At 36.7% G+C, this 26399-nt stretch overlaps 1 protein-coding gene across 2 annotated transcripts in view; it reads right to left on the bottom strand.

Annotated features, from left to right (window-relative positions):
• The window catches only part of BRINP3 (BMP/retinoic acid inducible neural specific 3), a 198840-nt gene that overhangs the window by 45345 nt on the left and 127096 nt on the right, over nucleotides 1-26399 (bottom strand). For both annotated transcript variants that reach the window (XM_068416956.1, XM_068416957.1), the window contains 2 exons: nucleotides 18569-18674; nucleotides 15176-15412 (listed from right to left, as the gene is read on the bottom strand). In XM_068416956.1, coding sequence (XP_068273057.1) covers nucleotides 15176-15412; nucleotides 18569-18674 — 343 coding nt within the window. The remainder of the gene's footprint in view (nucleotides 1-15175; nucleotides 15413-18568; nucleotides 18675-26399) is intronic.

Here is a 26399-nt window from a genome sequence, read left to right as displayed (position 1 = left end):
TATTCCTGTCACCCTCCAAAATCCTCCTTGACTGCTTATGTCCCACAGCGTTGTCTTTTCAGAAGATGTCAGGAAGGTTAAAGTTCCCCACAAGAATCAGGATCTGTGATCCAGACATATCTTTGAGTTGCTTAAGGAAGGCTTCATCCACTTCCTCATGTTGACCAGGTAGTCTGTAGCACTTTCTCACCACAATGTCACCCTTGCTGGTCTCTCCTGTGACCCTGAGCTACAAGCTCTCATCCCGGCAGAGCTCCATGCATCCAAGTTACTCCTTAACACAGAAGGCAACTACCCTCGTTATCGTCCCTGCCTGTCTTTCCTCATGAACTTGTACCCATCCTTCAGAGTATCGCAGTCAGGCGAGCAGTCTCACCTTGTCTCTGCTATCCTAACAATGTTGTACCTCTGTGACCTCAGGCAGCATTCTGGTTCGTTCTACCCATTTCACAGGTCACGTGCATTTGAGTAGACATATTTGAGGTGGATTTCCATTTGCCCTGTTTTTTATCATTACTCTTGTTACTGTCACCCTGAGCTATGTTTTCCTAAGAAAGAGTTTCCCTTTACTTAGTAAGACCAAGAAGACACCACATGGGCCTGAGCCATGTAGTCACTCCTGATACACTCCAGCTCTCCTCTGGCAGTATTGTTGGTGCTCACATGGATGAGCAGCAAGGGATAATAGTCTAAGATGAGCCAAATGAGCCTCAGCAGTCTCTCCTCAACATCCCAGATCAAAGCCCCCAGAAAACCTCCCAAGAGAGTAGGTCAGGTTGGCAGAGGAGGACCTCCATCTTCAAATGCCATTGCTTTTTAGCACCTGCATGTGGGTCAGGCTCGACCGGCTCTGATGGCTCCCCAGATCCATCTTTCTCCCCTTTGTCTGCTACCAGGACACTGAGCCTATTCTGCAGTCACAGATCTACAGGTGGAAAAGGAGCCACCTTCTTGTTGCCAGAAGTCACAAACGTCCTGTTCCCCTGTCTTGATGATCTGCATTTGCCGCTTGATGGAGTACAGACTCTGGCTGCCCATCATGTGTAGCTGAGGGTTCAGATGCTTGGCTCTGCAGGGTCTCTGTGAAGATCCTGTCTCACTTTTTCGTCTTCCCCAGTGCTTTGCAGAGGGAATACTATTCCCTCTCTGACGAGTGATTCATGAGATGCTATTCCAAAGGCAGGTGTCTGTAATAATGCCTTCCAGACTCCTGCCTGTCAGAGGAAAATCTACTTAAGGAACTCGAAACGTTACATTAAGTGAGAAATTTCAGCTGCAATTTTAGTTCAGTTGGGATGTGATTTTTTTCAAAATAACCTGTCTCCTTGTCTATACTAACAATTTGTCTACACCTGGCTTTAATATGACTCTGGCCTTCCTTTGGCACAACTCATTCTAATAGCAAGCCAAAATAAACAGATAGTATTGCATAAGGAAAATAAGCAACAGTCAGAGCCAACAAGAAATATTCAGACCAAAAGCTTTCACTGAAAAACTCTAAGGAAATACATCTAGTAAATCCAGCAATCTATTTACCCACAGAAAAGATGACACAGAGTAGCAAAGCAAGCCATCCAACCCTGTTCTGCCAATTTGCTTAACCTCTGTGCCCATTTCAGTGCTGACCTTATCTGCTGATGCCGTAAATAAGCCTAGTATTTAATATGAACACTAGTTTATTTTTGTTATAGGTTAGAGGCTGGAAAGAAGACTACCAATTAATTTCTCACAAAAGCTAAGGAAAGCTGCTAAAGCTATTCATTTCACAACAAAGGTGGCTCTTAAGTAGAACTGTGCAAAGCATAGAAAATCCATTTTGTGAAAAGACTTTTAGCATTCCAAAATTAGAATGCAATCTAAATCTTTTGAAATTCCCTAAAATTCTCCAAATGCTTCTGATTTTTCTGAAATCCTCTAAAAGGAACTTTGCATGGTTTTCTTGTTTTACTTTGCTTTGAACAATTCAAAATACTTCACCTTGACATTTTTTGTCAACCTTTAACTTTGCATTATAACATAAAAGTTATGAAGTAAAAATGACAAAACGAATAATCATTTCAATGAAGGTCAAAGTGCTCTACTGTATTCTGTTAAAAAAGCATCATTTTGCACTTATTGAAAGATTATTCCTTTTTTTTTTCCAAATAGCTACCTCAATATTTTATAATATTTTGTTGATAAATATTTATCTCTGCTACACTTCAACAGTCTTTTCTGTTTAGACTGCAAGTTCTGCCCTATATCTTTATAGGGCAGTTAGCACAATAGACCCCAAATTTCGTTGTTGTGATGTACTACAATTAACAATAATAAATTTACTTATGGTTCCAGGCAGCTGCATCCTCCTTGGAGTTCTCCATGGTAACTGCAATTAGTGTGAGGAGCAAGAATTCTGGTAGAAAAGATCTCATAATTCCCAAGAGTTTATCACGCTTTTTACATAACAGTGCTGTGTGTGAAAAACCTTCCTCTTTAATAATGTGACCATGGTATTATCCTTCCTTTCCCATAACAATGTTTTTAATTGTAATTAGAGCAATAAATATGACAGTAAGTCAAATAGCAGTGTCAGCTGTAAATTGAAACCTCAAACCACAAAGCTGGTAGTCTGAGAGAATAAAAAGCAATAGGACCTACATTTCAAATGGCTGGATACAGTTGCTGTTCAATAAAGTGCTGTCTCAATATTGTGTAGATATTATTAAAGAGATTTATAAAAGATACACGTTTTTTAAAATATCCCACCATGATTCAAAAGCCTGGAGAAAACAAAGTACTAAAGTGAACATATACTTGTTTTTATGTTGCAATGATTTTTAGTTGTTCATGATGCATTACTTAATTTGTCAAAAAAATAGCAGCTGTGTTCCAAGAAATATATGTTTGAAAATAATCCAATTCAAGGAAGTATAAGAGTGTAGCTTGAGATAACTTCATTTCTTCACAGAAAAGATAGTAAAGCTGAATTCCACACCCCCTGCCCCCCACATCTAGACTAAATCATTCAGCTCTCCCTATAATTAAAACATTTGCTTCTCCAAAGCAAATGAACTTTCCTTTAAACTTTCTGAAGGACAAAGAGAAGGAAGAAAATGTACATGCTCTGGAAGGTATGGACTCCATATGAAGGAAGAGAGAAGCTCAACACTTAATATTGGACAGGCTATTTGAACTCGTTCAATCTAGCTTCTTTGTAAGCCTCAGGGGAAAAGATTTTTATGATTCTTGCAGTGGAGTAGGTTTTTTGTCATTTTTCTGTTGGCTTTCTTTTTTTGAAGTGAGGAATGCTGCAGGAATATCTCTTCTAAACCCTTGGCTTTGCAAGGAGTAAAGAACAGGGTTAAGTGTTAACGCAGGTGAAGGTGGAATTGATGGGGAACAGAGATCCTCTGATCCCTCATTAATATATAGTTTCTGAGAAATATCATGCAAACTTTGCAATACAACTGATTTTACATGTATGTTACATATGTTTACATATATAGGCATGTATATATATTTATATTTTATATATATAGTTAATGCAAGTAATGTCAACCTGTTACAGGAACAGGAAACCACAGATATCCCCTCACGAGCCTTGGGACTCTCTTGGTGCTCAGATTAAGAGGAAAAATTACAGAGTGAAATTTGGTAGTAAAGATAGAATATCCTCCTGCAAATTGTGGATTAATTTTGAAGTTTTAGTAGTCAGGGGCTAATAACCTTCCCTAGACTTTGGTGCAAACTGAAAGGACTCACTTTTCCTATAATCAAGCAATGACTTATTTCTTATTCTGAATCTAAATATGACCTTGACAGCCAGTTCAGTTTTCAGAAATCAAAAAAATGCACTCCAACAGCTATCTCTGTAAATCCCAACATTTGAAGGACATTCCCTTCATCCTGTCAGTTTTTCTTTAGGGTGTGATTTTGGTTCATTACTCTTTTAAAAATGTTCATATCACTGCCCTTCAAATGGATGTCCCTTGGAATTCATTGTAAAATTTCAAGAAAAGCTTCTCAGAAATTTATCTATGGGCTATTTTGGATATTTTTGTAAACATTTTGATCATTTCAACATGTTTTACAAGTATTCCTGCAGCATGGATGTTCCAATTTCTATCTAGTGCTAGCTATTATCTTTCTATAGCACTATAAATGCACATAATGCATAGGACATAATTCTTATGCTTAGATTTAGACATAGCCTCTGTCACCCCAAAAGTTACCTTACTTGTTCTTGGTCGTGCTGGTAACTTTTGCAGTTTGAAATCTGGGTAAGGTAAATAAACATGTAATGCATCACAGAAGGATAGTTCAGGGAAGAGAATGAGTGAAACTGAAAAGTGCTTTTGGAAAACACATTGAAGTAAATAACTAGTGTTAAGCTGTTACAAGAGAAGATTTAAGCAGCTATGAATCAGAATAGACAACACTGCCCTAGAAGAAAAGAGAGGCCACAGAGTGACATCCCTCTTAATAAAGAAAGTCCAAAGCTGCCAAGGCAGATTGGAATTCCACCAAGAACGAGTTTTTTTGTCACTAGCTTCGAAAGGAATTACATTATGTCCCGTACATGGTGGACATAAGTAGAATTATTAGATCAAGCCTTCTGCTCCTCCTCATCTCACAATGTCATCATAATGTTTAAAGTGTCTGAGAATGCAATGCTATGTAAAACTTTAATAAGTCGATTTGCCAGGTGCTGCTCTAGCAGGAGTCTTATAATGCTTTTAGTTTTGGAACAGGGGCAATTATATTGACAGGACCTGATTCACTGGACCTTCATTTTTGGACGAGAAGATGAACAATTTAGACATTGACTCTCTGAAGAAATTATGCACATCCCACCTGTTCATTTTATTAGAACAGTGACACCTCCACAGGGGTGGGAGAGGTGGGAGGGGAGTATTGGTCACAGAAGGAATGACAGCTTGGTGTATCTCTTCCTGCTATTGATTAAACTTCCTGACAACCACATAGGGAAGTTAATTACTGGGAGGCAAATTAACACCCTTGCAAGATAATAGAGAAAACAATAATTATATTAAGAACTCAGGGGGCTAAGTTTTCTTGGCCTTGAGCCTGAAGTTGTGAGCACCGTTTTAAAGAAAACCACCGCTCTACTTCTCAGGGGCAAATAGTTTGAACCATATTGATTGAAGTCTTTATTCTCAGTGATTAAAAAGCACCTTCAACTGCCAGTGAGTCTGTTCAGACTTTTCACAAGGAGTCTTTCAATTAAGATTTCAAATGAGACTCACTTTGCATAGCAATCGGTCTGTTCTGGTCAACAGAGAGACAGACTGTGCTACCTGAATGACCTGTGCAATCACACCTTGTGTGTACCGTGTACACGAGCTTGCGAGGCCCCTTTGACCAGTACGTTCTCTCATTCTTCTGAATCAATGAAAACAAAGCTTACTAGAGAGCAAGGTTAAATTTGTTGATTTTATAAATTGAAGAAATCCTTCAGTATTCAGTTTCAATTCCAGATTTCATTTTTAAGCTTATGCTACATTCATTTGTATTGAAACACGGTAACTGGAAAATCACAGAATCACAGAATGTTAGGGATTGGAAGGGACCTCGAAAGATCATCTAGTCCAATCCCCCTGCCGGAGCAGGATTGCCTAGACCATATCACACAGGAACGCATCCAGGTGGGTTTTGAATGTCTCCAGAGAAGGAGACTCCACAACAGTAGTAGACTCCACAACAAAGCAGTAACATGTCACTGGACTGTGGTAAGAGAACTTCTAGTGGAAACTGTCTTCACTGCAAATAGTGTGGGATTCCAAATTTACAGTCTGTCTGTGATGCCAAGTCAAATCCGGTGATCTTGCAATGTTATTTAAGACTTGGAATCTCAACATAGAGTCTGAAAGTCAGTCTGGGCACTTTTCTTCCATTATAATTGCAAGAAGCTTCTTCCGATCAGAGTGTACGTACAGCAACATCTATGTTTAAACTGACATTTCCAAATTAAACCTGCAGTTACTTTCTGCTCTTTTACTTGCTTTTAGTAATTTGGAACAGGTGCAAATGAGACATTTTGTACATTAACTCTGTTTTAAAATGTCTATCTTAGAATGCAGATTCTCTTTTTTTCTTTTTTTTCTCCCTTATGAAGAGGATCATAGCAAATCCTACAAACACCAAGATAATTTTTAGCTAGCGATTAAAAGGCAGTCTGAAAATTTTTAAAACATCACTGTAGTTTACACAAGAGTTATTGAGGGCATTGTTTAGATCTTAGGGTTGTCATTACTGCTGGTAACGAGGGAGAAGGTCAGAACACAGGTTGATATATACACGGTGTAGTCAATCTGCAGGCTCGGCAGCTGGAAAAAATTACCTTTTTACTTGTCAGCTAGGTGACTTTGATTTGAAGATAGTCAGAGGCAATAAAAAGGAATCCCACGGTGCTCACTTTTGCTAAAGGAGTTTTTAGAAAGAATTCGTGCCAGAGGAATAGCAAAAATCTGTGACTCATTGGGATTGCAAAGTTATATTAGATTTTTCTGACTAAATAGAGGGATTGTTAAGGTTAAACATCACACACTAAATTCAGACTTGCTGTAGTTTTGCTGGAGTCATCCATCAGAAAGAACGTGACACACTATAATCACAACAATATTTTAAAATGCTTGTCTGCTGGAGAGGAGGAGAAAGAACGAACCACATGAGGGACACTGGTTGTATTCCTTAATGAACTGCTGAGAGATATTAATATAATTCATAATAAGATGATTCCAGAACTTCAGCTGACAATAGTCTTTGAAATGATGAAAAAGCTGGTATTTATCTGATGATACAAAATTGTATCCCATGTCTTTATGCTGTGATTTACATTTGATCTTGAAGGTTTGGATTTGTCATTGGCTCTCATCATAACACATTCTATCAACCAGACATCTAAGGTTTCTGTCTTCGGCACTGGACAATCTATTTAAATTTATTTACATTATTTATTTTATTATTATTTTTTATTTTAACTTTAAAATTTATCTATTTAAATCTAAGTTAAAGATTTAACTTTATATTTTGTTTAACTGACTGGTTTTGTGTCTATTTAAACATAAATTTTTTTTTAGCAACTTAAATATGTCTGATAACTCTGGCTACGTCTGCTATTTTTTATTACTCAAACTGACTGAAAGAAAAAATTCAGCAGGTGTATTACTATGTGCTCAGAGTCTCTATATGCAAGAATAATGACTGTAAAATTCTCTCAGGAATAGTAAGAGATCCATGTAGATTTTGAGATGAAGTATGATCACTTGCTATGGATACACATATTGACTGACTATATGACTGTCATACTCAGTCTCTGACTTCAGAACAATCTTAGAATTCCTCCTTTACAGCCTCAATTATCATAAAGGCAACTCTGCCCATCTGTAGCAAATTCATAAGGCTAGCAGAATTCTCCCCTGAGCATCTGCACTTCCATGTCAGTGCCAATTGTATTTTCCGGTCTTGATTTTACTGTATTTTACCATGGTTTGCAGCCTGGATGTTGGAAACCACCTTCCCTGTGAGAATAAGGATCTTCATCCTTCACAAGAAACAGTAGAACAGTTTTGAAGCCTGGAGTCAGCACACAGTGCTGTTTTATAAAGACATGTCATGTGACCACAAATGGTTGGTCAATCTTTTGAGAAGTTTGTGACTCAACTCAGATGTCTATACAGCAAGATCACCACCAATCCCAAAATGCAAAGTGTGAATTGAAACATAAACTGTCTTTTAGTAGGATTCAATAGTAAAAATATTGGCCAAGTTTGCATATAAGTTTCAATGCCTTAAGGTCTAGATTAACTTCAATGATGAGAGAACACTAATTCTTCACTTTTTCCAAGACCAGTTTTGGGCTTCTGTTGTGCTTGGTTTTAATAAAACAGATTTGCAGATCTGGAAAGTAGATATGCTTAGTGGAAAGAGCCTTTCTTGTTTCAAGGCTGACATTTTAGAGTATGCTCATATTTCTTAATGGAAAATACGAACTGAAGGAGAAGGGAGACAGTTCCGAATGTGTATCATCAAAATGTGGTGATTTTCCACTACTATAACATTTTGCAATTTTGAAGATGGAGGTATAAATTCATGACACTATTAAATGGATAATTCTCTAAATCTCACTAAAGATTATGGAATGGTGGAGATGATCTCTCCTATTACGTTCTGTAAATTTTACATAAAAGTAATTATATAAGATGCAAATGCTACCCCCCAAAAAAAGAACAGGATGTCTGAACTTCCTCATCTTCAGTATTACTGGTATTTAATTCAGTAATAAGTTTATCATCTCTTCTATTAGAACCTGCTATCTTCAACCCTTTAAATCTAATTCTTTTATACAAGAGATTTTGGGAACATCATTAACTCAATTGTTATAAAGAAATGGAAAAATATAATTGAACTGAGGAAGAAGTGCTCTAAAGTCTCAAAAGTAATCTGTGCTATGATGCAAACAAGAAAACTTTGGTAACTTTCTATGTAGTGCTATATCTTAACTGGAGATTCAGATCTAATTTTTAGGTGAACCTTTCAAAACTGTGGAATTTTTCAGATGATTTTAAGTCAGTACACGTAAAGGCTAACCAATGCTCAATAGCAAGACATGCTGGAGTTATTAAGGAATTATGAAACACATTAGACATAAAGTCCAAATCCAGTGAACCCAGGGATTTAAGAAGAAACAGCTTGCAACAACAATTCACTTTACCTGGTACTTTGCAATCAAAGCAATGATGGAAGATGGACGCACAATAAAAAATAGTTTCAATAAATATTAATGTGAAAGTTAATATCAATTTACTTTGGCTGTATTTATACCACTTTCACTTTCTGTGATACTCAAATTATCTTTTGAAATATCTCTATAAGGCAGATACAGAATCGACTAAAAAAATCAAACTCCACATTTGGAGAACAGAAGTTTGTCTTTTAAAGCTGTAGAAATATACATTTCAAAATATTTACTGGATGAATTTTGATGTTAATTACATTTGTGAAGCCAAATGTCTGGTAGCACAAACAGTTTTTGTGTTCAGTGGGCCAAGTTCTTCAAGGTCCTAGATGGCTCTGTCTCTGGTCTATTTAAGCTGATGCTGAACGTTTAAGCACACAAGTCAAATCTGTGAAGTTAATGGACTACAAATGATTAAAATAAGCACATATTTCAGTGCTTCACTGAATCATCTTTAAGCCCAACTGTGACAGTACAATTTCTGTACAGTTTGTGGTAGGCAGGCTTCCTTCCATAGTATTTTGTATTTAAACTAAATGTTTGAAAGAATAAGTTCAATTTCAAAGTTATTTTGAAAATATACCTCATAACATTCGTGTACATTTCCTTATCCCACACCTTTCAAGGAAATATTCAAAAACAGATTTTGTTGCCTTCAAGGGAAAAAAAAAATCAACTGCTCAGCACTTGGGAAATATGCAAAGACAAGGCAGCAAGCTGCCATTGCATGTAAGCTAAGTGAAAATAAATGTTTAGATGGAAGATTTTACTTTCATGTTTCCAGAAGGTCTCATAAATGTTAGTGATTAAAAAAAGAAATTATGAAAATACACTTTTGTCATCTTCTATTGTTTGAGCAACCCTATCATCCATGCCCTTATTTATTTTAATAGACTTTTTAATTTAGAAAAATGAAATTAATTTGCAACATGGAGTGCTATAAATTTCTTTTAGATGTCACTGAGCAGATCACCTTAAAAGAAAATTGCTGTCATTTAAATTGTTTAAATGAAATGGCCAGATTTCCAAAGGCACTCAGCAGCCAGACACACCAGGATTATGGTACAGATAATGTATAATCATATTATTATCCTTGCTGTCAGAATCCAGAGCCTGTGGATGTTTTAACAGGTCTTCATTACTTTCATGTGTTTTAAAGCAGTGGGTCATAATCTCTGTAAAATACTAAATTGCCAGTTAGTTGTTGACAGAGTTGCATGTTAGAATTCGCTTCTTTGTATATTAAGTCTTGCCAAGAGAGCACCAAAAACTTCCGAAATCAGTGATGTGTAACAAGACAACATATTCACAAACACCATCTTCAACACTGCTGTAACCATAAGCTGTGAAAGTCCTATATAATTCAAAAATTTGGGAATTTTTTCAAGGAATCTTTCAACGCTCTTTACTGCGTGAAACTAATTAGCACTTGAGTGCTTAAGTCAAAGATTTCCCTGAAATGGAAAGATAAATTTTACTGAGAGGACGAGGTAGGAGGAGGATCTGGACACGTACATGCTCCTATTATTAGGGACAGAAGGGGTACAGGAAAATTTGCAATATTAAAAGAACAACACATTGAAAAGTTGGGGCAGGCTACAGGCATACTAATGAAGGTTGCAGTGCCTTAGCCTAATTAATGTAGGTGGACTCCATATTCTGGATCTCAGTGAAACTTGATGGCTTGTAATAACAGCAGGTCAACTAGATTATCTAGTTATCCTTTTAGGCTACAAATTCCTATGAAAGGCTAGTTTCATGCACATAAAGAAACAGTAAATGAAACACTGCTTGATTCCATTAGAGGTGATATTTTTAGGCCACGAGTCAGATGGTAAGAACACAGCTTCTAGGAATGATGTTCTCAGAGAGAACATTACTTACACATTAATTCAGCCAAAAGCCTCAATAAACTAATGAAATTTGTTAACAAAAGTTGAACAGCTTTTGTATGGATTTTTTATAAGGAAACAGCTGCTCATTTGCCAGGGTAGTAGCTGAGTTTGAAGGCCACAAGACATGATAAAGAATAAGCAGATGGTTCAAAGTAAACAATTTAAAGTAGCTCTTGTAATTTATTCAAGAACTTAGTACATACCCTGATATTAAGAGGTTATATGAAGCTCATTGAGCTAATAATGATCAAGTATGTATTTCTGGAGGGTGGCTAGAGAGGTGAAAACCCCAGCCAAATTTACTGTGAGATAAAGAACATACTGCTCCATGTCCTCCAAAATGAGAGTCAAGTAGTTAAAAGGTGCCGGAAGAGCCTGAGTGAAATGAAATCTGCATGTAACAATGAAAGACACATTCTGAACTGAAATATGTTTGGTCATCTAATCTATAATAACCATAGTTGCTCAAAAGAGAACTGGCACTACCAGCAAACACAAATTGCAGACCAGAGTCCATCTATGTGAAAAAACAGGAAAATCCTTTGATCACAGAATAACAGAATAGTTGAGGTAGGAAAGGACGTCTCGTCCAAACCCCTGCTCGAGCATGGCCACCTAGACCCGGTTACCCAGGATGATGGCCAGTCAGCTTTTGAATAACTCCAAGGAGGGAGACTCTACTACATCTCTGGGCAACCTGTGCCAGTGCTCTCAGTGAAAATGTGTTTCCTGATGTTCAGAGGGAACCTCCTGTGTCCCAGTTTGTGCCCATTGCCTCTTGTCTCGTCACTGGGCGCCACTGAAAAGAGTCTCGCTACATTTTCTTAGCACCCTCCCTTCAGGTATTTATCTACATTGGTAAGATCCCCTTGAGCCTTCCCTTCTCCAGGCTTAACAGTCCCATCTCTCTCAGCCTTTCTACATAAGAGAGACGCTCCAGATCCTTCATCATCTTTGTGGCCCTTCATTGGGCTCTCTCCTGTCCATGTCTCTCTTGTACTGAGGAGTCCAGACCTGGATCCAGTGCTCCAGGTGTGGTCTCACCAGTGCTGAGGATAGGGGAAGGATCCCCTCCCTCGACTTGCTGGCAACATTCCTAATGTAGCCCAGGATACCGTTAGCCTTCTTTGCTGAAAGGGCACATTGCTGGCTCACGTTCAACCTGGTGTCCCCCAGGATGCACAGGTCCTTTTCTGCCAAGCTCTTTCCAGCTGCGGGGCTCCCAGCATGTCCTGGTGCCTGAGGATGTTTCTCCCTAGGTGCAGGACTTTGGCCTTCCCCTTCTTGAACTTCATGAGGTTTCTGGTGTGGTACATTGTTTTCATTTCACCCAACATTACACTCTTCTAACATGATTACTCGTTGCAGTTGGACATGTATGCATAGAGTGGTTATACTAAATTATTACATTTTTGCAGTTGTAATTGTACTGTACAGGACCTTTGACTTTTGACTTCGTACACACATTTTTTCTTTTGCATCTCATGATTTAAAAGGTAATACAATAATGTAAACTGCCTAATTTGGAAGAGAGCAGCAGGCTGTAGAGAAAGCAGTCCTATTGCTTTTTTTTCACTTTTCTTAATTTCTGGAAATTCAGATGAAGGGTTTCAAAAACACAAACTAAACTTAGATAACCGTTGATTTCAAATAGGATTTAGACACTGAAGAACTGCCACTTTTTTCTTTTTAAAAAATCTGTTCCTCAGTTGTTTTAACTTGAACAGACAGAAGGAGAGATAACACCAACAGTCAACAAACCATCTTAAACAGAATATTTACTTCTTCCTCTTTAGGCTAAATTCTGTCCACAGATAATGTGCATGACCTCAAGTGAACCTAGCAAGTTCTACAGGTCTGTTTCTAGGGACAAAATTTGTTGCTGGATTCAGAGGGCTATTTTATTACATGTAAGGCATGGAAGCGATTGAAAGGCAGAAAATTCAGAAAATTAATACAGTTGTATTTAACTTTACTTGAATCTGGAGTTCATAATGTCAAAGAATGGAATTCACTCATTCACTCCTCTGCAGTTAGTAGCAGACTATGGGCCAGTAGTTAGTGCTCTGGATTATCCTGTCCCTCATCTACTCAGACTCTAAATTACAAAATTATTTGGCCTTCTTTCACCCTACTTATCTAGCTAATTTATTTTTATTATAAATTGATTTAAAAAACCCAACATACCCTTATCTCAAACGCTGACTTCCACTGATTTAGGCAAAGCCTCAAGGATACATATCCCACATCAGTTACACAATATCTATTTAAAACGTTAGTTTTGTTTCATGAAGGGCACTTTTGTTCTCAGAACATTCTATTAAAATGTATCAGGTCATGCTGATATTTGTTAATAGTATTTTTCATAGTTTAAATATCTCACAAGCTCTAAATTTTTCAGAATATACCTCAGTAATCACTGTGGCTAGAAATGCTTCCAGACCATGTGTGATAGTACTGGAAGAGCTTTCCAGACGGTAATATATGATTTATGTAGGGAGGTTGAATGGGCAGTGACTAAGCTATCTATCAAAAGTTCACATGCTGATTTTTTTCAACAAAGTACAGACCCATACACATACAAGGTTACCTATCTCATCTTTTCATGAACATCTTTAAGCAAAACAATTTATAAGTAAAAAATAGAGATATTCTAAGCTACCTATGAGATGTGGAAATCATGCTTTGTATATTTATTAGATTAAAAATAATTTAAATAATTCAAGGGCTAAAGAGTGGGTGTGACATATGTCTTAATAATATTAATAACCTATGTTTCACACTTTTTAGTAATTACACCTACTAGCAATTACCTAATTGACAGATGTATGTAAAGTTGCCATTTTAGTGATTCACACAGCATAGCTGAAGAGTCTTTTTTAAAAGCACAGAACTTAATTCTTACCCATTTTTCCTCTGACATTCATGTCTCAGTCCTGAACATGAGACTATTCATGAACATGACAACTATTCAAACTCATAAGTGATTTGATGTCCTTATACAGCTTGCTGTAAGAATCCTCCACAGATTCAGATATGTGTGCTCTTTCAGCTTAACTAAAATTGCTGTTAAGTATGTGCCATCAAATTACATTCGTCAGTCACTGAACAGTATCACATTCCATTCAAACAGGAAAAAATATGGTAAACAAAACTGTGTTCTTCTGTAGGGTTAGGATTAATACACTTGTCTGAGTTTGGAAGGTAGTAAATGATAGCATGACTCCAGAAATGCTTAAAGGTATCAAAACAATCATTGGGAAAATGAATTTTTATGTACACAAAAGTGAAACATAAAGTCATGCTTTTATAATCAAAGAGGTTCGTGATTCTCCAAGGAGAAATATTGTAAGTTCTGGTATCCTCATGCTAAGAGTGAGAACAGGCCTAGGAAAAGGGCCTGAGATCTTCAAAACAGATTCAGATTTAGGCAAAGTTACAACAACTGAAATTTTAACTGATCTAGGGTCTTTTGAAATTCTCAACCTTGAATTGAGAAATCAGTCTTTAACAATAAAACACAAACATAAAAAATGATTATACACAATGTACTGTTCACAGTTGTGTTGTACTGATATTTCTTCTCTCCCACACTCTTCCCATGACCACTGAATAGTCTTCTTCCCCCTCTCTTCTACTAACTCGTTCTCTTTCTCCAACATGACTCATTAAAAATTGTGATTTTTGCTTTTTTCTGCTTCTTCTTTATCCCCCTCAATTCTTTTTTTTTTTTTCATCTGATTTTCCTAGGTCTGCTGAGCTCTCCTTACTTTTCACACCATCTGGCTTGACAGCTGTTACTGGTATCACTGAGTGAGTGAGTTGTGAAAACAGTTGTTCAGAAACTGACTTTACCTGCGGCTCCATTCTCTAAGGGACTGGAAGTTCTGATGATCAGGACAAGAGAAATGATGTATGAAACAAGCCTTGATGCTTTAGAGATGGATAGGTCCAGTTTAAACAGAAATCATACGAAGCAGCAAGTTGCCAACTATAATGGGATGAACTATTAACTGCTTGGTAAATCAAGGGCAGGCTGTGCTCATCATGTCAGCTTCATGGTATCTCTGGAGGGACAGGATAAAAGGGAAGTACTGGAGAAACTTTGACCCAACATTGAAAAACAGATGTGAAATGAAGCAGCTGTTTCAGCTGCATTACAGAATAAAAATGCAGAATACCCATATAAAGTGTATAACCTGACTTTGTTCCTCATTTGTTCTGCTTTCTGCCTCCTCCAGTACAATTCTTGCTCTAATAGAGACCAGGTCCTCACAGCCCTGGACTCCACAATGTATAACAGATGAATACTCAGACACAGCCTGCCTAAGTCCTAATGTACTCACACAGGCAGCTGATCATCACAAGGTGAGAACAACACTGCCTACCAGAATGTTATGATAATTAAGACTTAGATCCAGGATGCATTTAAGTATGTTTAGCTTTAGATGTACGAACCATTCTGGAGATTTCAGATGGAGTCTGTTGTATAAACACTGTGTGAGATATAGCCAAATAGACAAAAATTTATAAAACATCTCACCAGATTCTTCAAATTCACTGTTGTATGCATTCCAAGTCTCACTTATGCGGAGCAGATTTTCTTCCATGGCTTGAATGTCCATGTAGGGACAGTTGCACTCTGGGAATTTCGGACCACACTGACACCAGCAGTCATTGTCCTTGCAGATGAACTCCCCCTCTGAATTGCAAGCAATATAGCTCAGAGCCGCCTGGACAAAGGGTTCTTGCAGATACTCAGGCAGGATGACCTGAAGACCTGAAGGAAACAGAGTAAGTATTATGTTATTAAGCACAAACAAATAGTCCAGCTAAGCATCTTCCCCAACCTATGTAACAAATAAAACCAAACAAAAAAAACCAAACCATAACAAAAAAATATGAAAAAGGAAACTACATGGCTTTTTTTTTAGGACAATTTACACATCTGTCTAGCATTTGAACTGTCATATATTTCCTTTCCTAAGAATTAAATTCAGATATATTCCTTACATTTCCCTCTCAGTATGGAATACTCATTCCACTAACTAGTAACCTGTGTTCCTCAGATAGAGCATTTACTGATGTAATTTCTTTCTAGGGGGATTGTCAAAAGAAAGAAAGGATTACATCAACTTCTCTTTGCAAAGAATTACTGAATGAACAGCCCCATCAGTAAGAGCTTTGCAGAAGGGAAGCATGTAGCTGAATTATAATCTTGGTACCAGCAGCTAATGCAAATTTTGAGAGTGCTGATGAAGGGAAACCAGCCCTGAAAGACAGAGTAAAGAGACAGTGTAAGTAGAAAAAGAGGTGTGAAGGTAAACATTTCCATTCTGTATTGAACTTGTTTTATGTGTTGCCTTTGACACAACAAGGTATAACATATCTGAATAACTCTAGATATCTCTTCATGATTCTGTAGAGACAAACTAAGAAGAATGGGAAAAATTGAGCAGGAGGAAACTTTAGAAAAATAAAATTTGACTGATATTTCATTTCTTATAACATTGGTATTTAATTACTAAGGGACAGTTAATTGGATGTGGTTGGGTAGGGCTATAAAACCTTGAGAAAGAAATTTCATTCTTAAATCTACTAAGGGTTTAGCATGGAGAAAGGGTGAAAAGTCTTGCTCCCATGGTGTTTCAAAAAACTCCTGCTAAGTCAGAAATCTCTTTGCAATGTGTTTTCACACTTTACCATGACACGCAGAGGCCTTGCAAAAGCATGTCACATTGGTGTTCTGATAAGAACCACAAAACAGGTGAATCAAAAATTCAAAATATTTGTGACCAGAAATTTAGCCTTACTCATCTGAAAATTTTGACCATTGTTTACATGATCCCAATGATGGGAATAAGTATTTTATACGGAAGCATTTTAACTAACTAGCTACCAGTCACCCTAGCTACAATAATGATCAACCAATCAAAAAGCCACTGCAAGGTACATTATACATTTTTTATTTATTATTTCTTGTTATTTCTGTAGCAAAGATAATCTCTCTGACACCAGTGGAGATTATTTGTGGGCCAAGTCATTTCTCAGCATATGCATTGGTCCTTTGTGATGTAGGTTTCTTCTACACAAGCACTTGGACAATTTCATAGAGATTTATCCCTTGTTTTTAGGTACATAAAAATGATAACTGTAACAGTAATTTCATAACCCTTCCAAGTCGAAAGTCATATCACAACTGCTAAAAACAGGTCTATCTGTGCTTGCTTCTACCTCATGTCAAAATTTGTAAAAGAGTTGTTAGCTGAGCAAACATTTCAATGTACTTGTATATTTGCATAAAGCCTTGAAATTGTGAAAGAAAATCCAGATAGGCAACCTTGAGTCTTGTTGAACTCTTCCATGACAGATATGAAATAATTTACGCAGTTCTGATTGATAATATATTTCTCATAATGACAATCTAATGACATGCGTCAAACCTCTGTCTGAGGGATGCAAAGATTATTTTCCAAATTTTAACTGACAAACATCCTGCATATGCTGGAGACCATTAAAAATGGTAGATTTTTCCTAGACACATTTCATTGCATCCCAGTGAAAATGATAAGTTCGTTTTTTTAAAAAAAATACTGTCTCTGAAATAATTTTATGATTTTATGGCTTTTAACTTATTCTGGGGGGAGAGAAAGGAGAGGGAAAAAAAAGCACATAGATGTTTTAAAGAGGAAGATAATCTTTCCCTGAAACCCGTTCTTAATAATCAGCAACAACTTCACAGTATATGTCCAACTGATTTATGAACCAATATGGAAAACTTTTAAAACTGAGAATGATTGGATTGCTACCTGTAACTGCAAATTAAGAACCTCGCTTTTCGCTCCTTGTATATACACAGAGCTATACACAAGTACATAAATTAAAGAGAATTTAGTCTATTTTCATAGTAATAAGTTGTTCGTGCTAAATTTGTGTAACTGAAAAGAGCAATTATTAAGGTCCTTATACTCTAGAGGGTGACTTTTCAAAAATGTTTATGCACCTAATATGAAGGTTGGGAAATGCATCTACTGGAATTAACAAAAAATTAATTAGAAATGATGCCTCTTTTCTTCCTTTTCTTTTTCCTTTTCCTTTTCCTTTTCCTTTTCCTTTTCCTTTTCCTTTTCCTTTTCCTTTTCCTTTTCCTTTTCCTTTTCCTTTTCCTTTTCCTTTTCCTTTTCCTTTCCCTTTCCCTTTCCCTTTCCCTTTCCCTTTCCCTTTCCCTTTCCCTTTCCCTTTCCCTTTTTTTTCCTTTTCCTTTTAATTTTTTCCTTTTCCTTTTTTCCTTTTTCTTTTCATTTTCCTTTTCCTTCTTTCTCCTTCTCCTTTTCCTTCCCCTTCTCTTTTCCCTTTCCCTTTTTCTTTTTCCTTTTCCTTTCTTTCTCTCTTTCTCTTTTTTTTTTCTTTTTTAATATATGATTACTGTTATTTTTCTAATGAGTGACATGCCTAACCTTACAGGTTTTTGTAAAATTCCAAAGAGAAGCCTTTGTGGAGTCTTCGTTATTTAGAGTCTTTGAAAATCTATATCCTGCTCCTCCGGTGACTCCATTCGTTTCACTGGGACAACTGCATGAGGTATAAGCTACTACTCAGTATGTGCAAAGCAGGCTGAGCACACTAAATGTCATTCCCTGCTTGGTGGAATCTGTGGGCATTCGGGCTGTTTAAAAGGTGTGTAAGCGGTTGCTAAACAGGGCTGTAAAATGTTAACAGTATTATTCAAATAATTTTCTGATGTGTACAGAAATTGTTTCCATTTCAAAGGCAACATGAGCTACTGACATTTCCTTCATTTTGTCTAGAATGTACTGACTGCACACAAACAAAAACATTAGGAAAATGACCTTTTATGAGGTGGAAGAAGGAAAAAAAGTTGTGTGATAAATGTCATCCTGTTCCAAAACAAATTAATGAAATTGCACCTACATACCTTGCAACTGAATCTTATTTTCAGGACTCTGAACCAGAACAGAGCTGACAGAATCTAGGTTGTCATAGTTACTGCAGCCAAGAGGACCAGTCCGCGTTTCTGTTACCTGGTGGTAAGGGAATGGAAAAGCATTTGCTGTATTATTCAAAACAGACTGAGGAGTTCAGAAGCTTGTTTCATAAAGGTTCCCTTTACTCCGGCCAGCGGTACATTTCAGACCTAATTATGGTGAAATAGCTCAATATAATTACGAAAAGTATAACTGAAAATGTTTTACCAGTACCACAAACTTCAGGGAGTGCTATTTCTATTGCAGAGAATCCTTACAAATAATTCAGCTGACCAACAATCAAAAGGTGATTTATTTCTTCATAGCTATGAGAATTAGAATGAGTTTAATAAATGTGGTTCATAAAAATGAGGACTGTGGTTTTCACTGATAAAACTTGTGCACATGGCAACTCCTTGTTGTAATCATGGAAAAAACTTTTAACTTTTCCTGTGTAGCACAGCAGGATTCAGAAGTAAAAATCTTTTATGAATGAGGTGCATTTATAATGGTGGTAGCGGTGGGATATTTTTCATCAGGTAAGGACCTAAGATAAGTTTAGACATAAAACTCTAGACATCCTGTCTATTGTAATCACTGAATTCATGACCACAGAATCCAAATACAGATAAATTTATCAAAACAGATTGGTCACAAGTAGAGCTCTGACTTAACAGTTAAGAACTGTGCTTGGCAATGGGCAGTTAGTTAAATGAGCAAATACATTGAATAAAAAAAAAAAAGATGAGAAGTGATTTATATTCTTCATGGAATTTTATCGATAATTCTTAAGTGTCAACAAAATAATTATAAAGGCTAATTTATTTTTTAAATGTTTTCCTAAGCAAAAAAAATGGGTTTTAATGTAGTTTCTCAGCAATGAAGCAGTGCAGATTTTGAAGAACTGCTGTGGTGCCCAGAGGACAAGCAGGCAGCTTCACAGGAGATCAGGTAGCATTTCAGCTTTTTTTTTTTTCCTGTATAGGGAGTCAAGGAAAAAAAACAAGCCCTTAGGATAGATGGATATATCATAATCTCACATTTTTTAAACTGGACTGGATGCTGTAGAAAATTCATGGTTTTGTAGTTCCTTCTCTTTTATATCAAGACCAGGCAGAAATAAGAAAGCAAAAGTGGAATAAAAGTAATACAGAGCCACAGCAGGAAATGCTGGCCATTAGATATAGTCCCAGTCTCCTTTACTGCCAAAGTACAACCAATTCTCTATCATACCCCCTCCCAAACTGCTCGCAGTCACTATCCTGGAACTTCTTAGCTCTCTTCCTTTTACAATCTCAGAGGTCGTGGCCGTATTTACCCTTATTTGTTGATCTGACTCAGTTTTGAATACTACTACTTCTATTTTCTGTTACTTCAGGTATTGTATTCTGTTCTGTATCTCCTGGAGAATAAGCCTACATTATGGGGTCAAGGAGCTCATTTCCAAAATACAGACCCTCACTGAACAGCCAACTGACATGCAAACAGACATCTAACATTAGTTCTTACAAACAGAAGGAAGCTTGCTATTTTAACAGTCTGTATGGGAAGGAATATGAAGGTTAGCTGAAATAATCTATGAATGTTCATGTTGCTTAGGATTGCCTGGCTCTCTTACAGTCTGTGTGACCACCAGCATGTCTGGGTGGCTGCAACTGAATCATGCTATTCTTGAAACCACCGAGATTTCACATTTTCCAAGAGCTCTTGCACTTTTGCAAAGTAAATACAAAATCTTAGGCTATTCCAAGCTCTTGGCACTCTTCCGTCACTTTGAACTAGTGTTCCTGAGAGTAGAGAAGGAGACACTTTGCAATGCCAGCAGCCCATGGAGAGGACACAGAAAACTGGCTTCAGCCAAATCTGTTAGCAGATTGCCAGCTGCACAAGGAAATGAGACAGAGTCAGGATGTCTCCTCCCTGCACACATTTGGCGATCCAATATTTATGCCAGGACCAGATTTACAGTGTTTTTTGCTTAATCATCCTGAACCAGCACAAGGAGACTTGCACAGGCATCAGATTTGGCTTGTGTATGTCTGGAATGACAACTTTGATTTACTTGTGAACCTTCAGTCTCCTCCCTCTCCCAATAAGTGGTCTAAAATTCTATTCTAAAATCTCATTTTTGTGTAGTATCTCCCAGCCCATATACAGAATCCTAATCAGTTTGTACAATAACAAGGACAGTCACCTACATTAAATAAGACAAATAAACATAAGACAGTAAAAGAGGGGTGAATGTTGTTATGAGTTTTATCCTAGTTCTGAAAGATTATGCTCAGCATTTATCCGTGTAATTATTTATTTAAAGATCCATTTATTTTAGTGTTGTTTGGTTTGGTATAATATTCTTCTTCTTTTCAACCATTTCGGTATAAGGCAATGCAGCTTCATAAAGTTATATGAAACGTAGAAACTATAAAGCCAATTTTACAATCCTATCCATTCTTATTATTCTTACGCCTCCTGAAATCATAAAATAAGGAAGGTTAGGAAGTAGTTTTATAATTGTTTTGTCCCTTTTTGTTCATGCATCTTCGTTCTTCATTTGGATTATGCAAGACATAGGTAGAGACTACCACTGTTTTGATTATGGGAGTGATAGCACTTGATGTGTTTTTGTGTGCCAAGAGGCAGAATGGGGAAAAATCACCATTAAGTGGCTATTTTCACTTCTTTTTTTAGAGACTGGTTATATAAATCCACTGATTCAAAAGAAAACCATGTATATGAAAGAAACTGAGTGTAGTTTGATTTTGAGATGACTTACAGACACTCATGATTGTTATAGGTAAGCAATAAAATATTGTTCTAATAATAACAATAACAAGTAATACTCTGTAAACAGAGCAATGAATAAGGACCTTTTCCAAACATTATCTTTTCCCTCAAATCTATATATTTGTATTATTCGTTCTTTTACTTTTCCTTCCTCTGTCAACTCCTTTGCTCTGGTACTCTTAGCTTCTGCACACAAAATACATTGCATGAAGAAAACAAGAATGTTTAGTCCCAATATACAACAAAGAAAGACTAAAGCAGATAAAAATCATCCAAACACCAGCTTTCCTTGGATGACAATTCTAGTCAGAGGTCAAAGAGATGTAGCTACATATGCTTTTTTATAGTCTGTATAAATCCTACTCAACAAAGATTGTAAATCAGAATAAAATTTTGAGTAGTTGATAACTGAAAGCCTCAAATTTTTGTCAAATTTTCTGTTCAAATGCAAGGATTTAATTTTTGGGTAACTCATTTTGCCAACCAAGCAGACTACAGAGGGAAAATAAAAAAAAATCCAAATGTATTAATTCTGTTTTGATCCAAGTATTACTGAAATCACCAATGATTTTACATTTTCTGTTTCAGGAACAACAGAAACAAAACTGGAAAGGTAACAGCACTTCTTTAATTATCTTCCAAGCAGAGAAGTGTAACTATATTCAGTCCCAAGTTCACAACTGAGAAGTGTTTTGTCTGAAAGTGTACTATAAAAGATAAACCAAAAAAAGGAGAGGGAAAGGTAAAATGTAAATGCAAAGATTATGCTAAGATGCTAGCATAGCCCAGAAATGATTGCATATGAGCAAAGAGCATCATAACCACGCGCTTGTTTTGTAAGAGCTAGGCCTGCAGTCCATAAAGAACGCTAATACACAAAGGAAAATACCACAGAACAAAGTTATTTAATAACCAAAACCCCCGAAGAACGACTAACAAAATATGTGTGAAACCACCTGACATGAAGCAGGCAGGCTATTCTCAAGTGCCTTGTTTTCAAAGATTATCACAGAACAGGTTTCCCTGGGCAGCAGGGTTTTCAGTTTGCAGAAATAAACTATAACATTTGGCATTAATGAGACAAATGCCTACAGTTTTCAGTCAGTTAAATCTCATAACCATGGTGATAACGATCCGATTATAAGTACACTGAGAACATACCTCCTAGCACTTAAGCAGGGCTGAGTTCTTGTGATATCAGTGGGTAGTATTTCCCTGGGAAACAGTGTGCTTTTTTTGTCCACAATAATTAAGCCTATAGAAGGCTTTCCTAATAAAAGGGAAATATATTTCTGCAGAGATTTTGTTCCTGGTGTGTCCTTTTAAATGCACATAGCTAATATTCCTAACTACATGCCCATGCAGAGGCAGTGTGCTGTCTTGCATAAAGGACTATCCTCTTCAGAAAGACTCTTTAAAAATGTATTTGGCTTCTAAGCAAGATAAGCCAACACAAAGGAGAATGAGACAATGCTAGTCAGTTCAAAATAGGCAGCTGCATTCATATTTGTATAAACCTCTTTAATATTTTAAACATTAAAATAATGATTTAGGGCAAACTCATCATATATACATGACTACTCATGGAAGAAAGTCTCTTCTGAACAACTGGTGCAGACAGAAGAAGGAGCAAAAGTACGGAGGGAGGGGAATGTTGAAGTCTTAAGGATTCTCCTGTATGACTCTCCTATCAACCTCACCTTCAGGACTTGTCTTCCAGCCCATGTTCTCACACATTTTCATCCCTGCACATTCTGCAGTCATTGCTCATTTCACCTAAAAAAAAGGTTGATCAAATGAATAGGAACTAAATGTACTTTCTATTTAGAAGTGACTCTTCTGCCAACTTTTTTTCCCCCAGGCTCGACAGTTTTTCACAAAAGCACCTTTCTTTCAGCACTTTCCTTTACCACACAGTAGTTACTGCTCTGCTGTCCTACTTCTGTCATTGAGTGTATTAAAAGGCTCCCACTAATTAGTGTGTAATTAAAATAAATCAAATCTTCTGAATGTTCGAAACACTGACACTTGTCATGCTACCAGCTAGATGAACATTTTTGAAGGAGGTATAGACAAACCAACAGCATCCACAATGTCAGGGGCTGGATTCATTTTTTTTAGTTCTTTTTTTTTAATTGCCAGCATTCTAAAGCAATACCTTATAGGCATGTACCATCTTCAATGCATGTTCTAGCAGCAGTATTGATAGTATAGGACTGACATTTTAATTTAAAGAGCCCACTAACTCAGGAGACCTGGCATCGCTCCCATCATGTTTTTCTATCTTCTGCTGTTGTAAGATGGAAAAGAAACAGTAAACCTGACCTTTCTGCAAATGAAATAAATTGCAAAATTTCCATTAACTTCATTAGAAGTGGAATAAGGTCTTCTTTCAAGTTTTTGGGCAGGGAGGTGACTTTCAGTTTCACTGAATGCAGCAATAAATCTTCCCAAGAGATCAGTGTAATCCCTCCATTTCCTCCTCTTTGTTTCTACACTCTTAGGAATTTACTGTGAACCAGACTACTACATTACAACAACAGTGAACTTGAAATGTATTATCCCCACAGCATAAACTACCTTGGAAATAGGAGTATTCTAGGAATTGGAAATTAACTCAGACTATTTGAATTCTGCTCTGTTGTTACGTTCTTTTAAAATACTATGATTTTTTAGGGCTGTTTAGGTTCGTCTGAGAGGGAGCAATCACCTGTCTGTTCAAGTCTGTTCCCCACTGTCTCAGAGAGCAATTTATTATCTGTAAATTCCAGGAGAATCCACAAGAACATCTAAACAAGTCTTTGAATCTATGCTGTGCCACAGGAAAATTAGACAAGAGACCAAGACTGTCAGGAATGCCTCAGCTCTCAGGTAGCAGGAAACATATATAGGTTGAACTAACTTCTAAAGATACTTGAGATAGGGGTCAGGAAAGGAGAAGAAAATGATTAATCCTTATGCTGTTCTGTAACACTGACTGCAGACTGTGCAACACTCCTGAGGTTATGCAAATCGAAAGCAAGGATTTACCCCAGCTGAAATCACTGGCAGCGTTGACAGTTCTGGCATCGGAGCCACAATTTTCCCTTTTCAAGGACATTTTAAACCCACTGCATGTCAGATGCCATGTTCCCATGCCTCCTTATGTAAAGCAACAGGGAAGTTTGCAGGAAATGAGGCTGTTGGCAAACCAGTCAGGGCAGCGGTACCAGAGCCTTTATTTCCTGCACTTTCAGAAATCAAGGCTACATCAGCCTCATACAGAGAATAAGGACAGGCATTCTTTCAGAAAAAAAGAACGTTATCTCTTTTAATTAATCTTAAAGAAAAGATGAAAGTGAAGTTCTCTGATGGAGAAGTAATAGACTTAACAAAAAAGTAATAAAAGCTGAGCATTTTGTCTCAGCTTATATTTTGATACTTCTACTTGCCCACGTCTTACTTAAATGAATACTAATATTATTTTTTCACAACTTTTATTGCCTAAAGAGACAGCTGAGCAACAGACAATAAATGAAATCTGTATATTTTGTTTAAAAGATAAAATTAGAAACCAAAAGGACAGCACAGATACAAATTAAAATAACATTTCGTGTTCATAAAAATCTCAAGGTATCTGCAGAAAGCAAAAGCAAAGCAGCCTACTGAAGGAAAGCACGAGTCCTAACATTGCCCAATTCCTAACTTTCCATCCTTTGCCAAACATAATACCATTACTATAGAAAGGACAAAAAGCTCCAAAGAAATCTTGGGGCACATACTGTAAAGGGAGACCATCTACCTGCATTTAGCCCAGCTGCAAAATCCCATGCAAGGACTTCCCAAGAGTATTAGGAATAAGATTTATATCTTCATGGTTCAGTTCCAATATGCAATGCTGAGGCAACTGGGATTTTTCACCATGTCCGCATTAGTTTCAAGAAGACAGCATGATTTGGCTATTTATAAGACAGGCATATATTATTAGTCATAATAATACTGCAGTTGAATTGAAAATCATTTTTGTAGTTTGGGAAAGCGTGAATAAAAAAATATAGTCCTTCCTGAATCAGAATAAAAAGTTAAAATGTTCTTTCTCTTTGTGAAGAAACAGGAAAAAAGAAAGTCTAGGTGAATATAAAAATTATATTTGGATAACTTGGAAACATTTTACCTTTAATGTGGTCAGTTTTAAATATTATATATCTTGTATTTTAAGAGAAAAAAAAAGAATAATTTGTGCTAAAGAAAAAATAAGTGTTAAAGGTTAACATTAGGACTGAAAAATAACATAAAAAGGATTTAAAATATTTAAGTGCAAAAATCAAAGTGATAAGGGCAGGTTAATTAAGAACCAGATTTTCCATGTAGATCCTATATTTCTGTGCAATTCTAAAATTTACTTGCAATATTCTCTTTGGTAACATCTGTAAAAGTTTACTAGTTTAAGCTATTTCCAGATCTTATATTTCCTCCACTGGAATGCACGTAAACTCCTGATTTATTTTTGCTGTCCATAGAGCTACATTTCCTAACACTCTGCACCTCAATTACTATGACTTCTGCAGGAGGACATTTTGCATGTCCACTTTATTTTACCATGCTCCAGTCAAACTACCCCTTATGGGGTTGTCATTCTAACCTCTCAAAAGAAATCACATTACTGTCTATAATGTGCATGTCTGATGGATTAGTCTCTGCCTGGGTCACATATATGTTTTTAGGGATTTATTTTTAGGTTGTATCCTCATTACTTCCTGCCCATTTATTCCCTCTGGTACATGATTGTAACACATTTGCCCTTTCCATCTCATTGGTAGTGCCAACTCTCAGTTTATAGTTTTGCAAAACTCTAATTTTTATGCTAATGGTTTTTACACGTTTTCCTGCATATTTGAAGGCCTACCTACAGAGTTAACAATTACAATTAATCTATAATTTAATCATTAAATCCCTATCAGATGTTCAAACTAAAGGGAAATGCTTGGCTAAATTTGTTATAGAAAAGAAAAGAAACTT

The sequence above is a fragment of the Nyctibius grandis genome, chromosome 21 (genome assembly GCF_013368605.1).
Source record: "Nyctibius grandis isolate bNycGra1 chromosome 21, bNycGra1.pri, whole genome shotgun sequence".
In the NCBI taxonomy this organism is placed as follows: Eukaryota; Metazoa; Chordata; class Aves; order Nyctibiiformes; family Nyctibiidae; genus Nyctibius; species Nyctibius grandis.
Note: the sequence above shows the minus strand (reverse complement) of the source record. Positions and strands in the feature narration are given on the sequence as shown.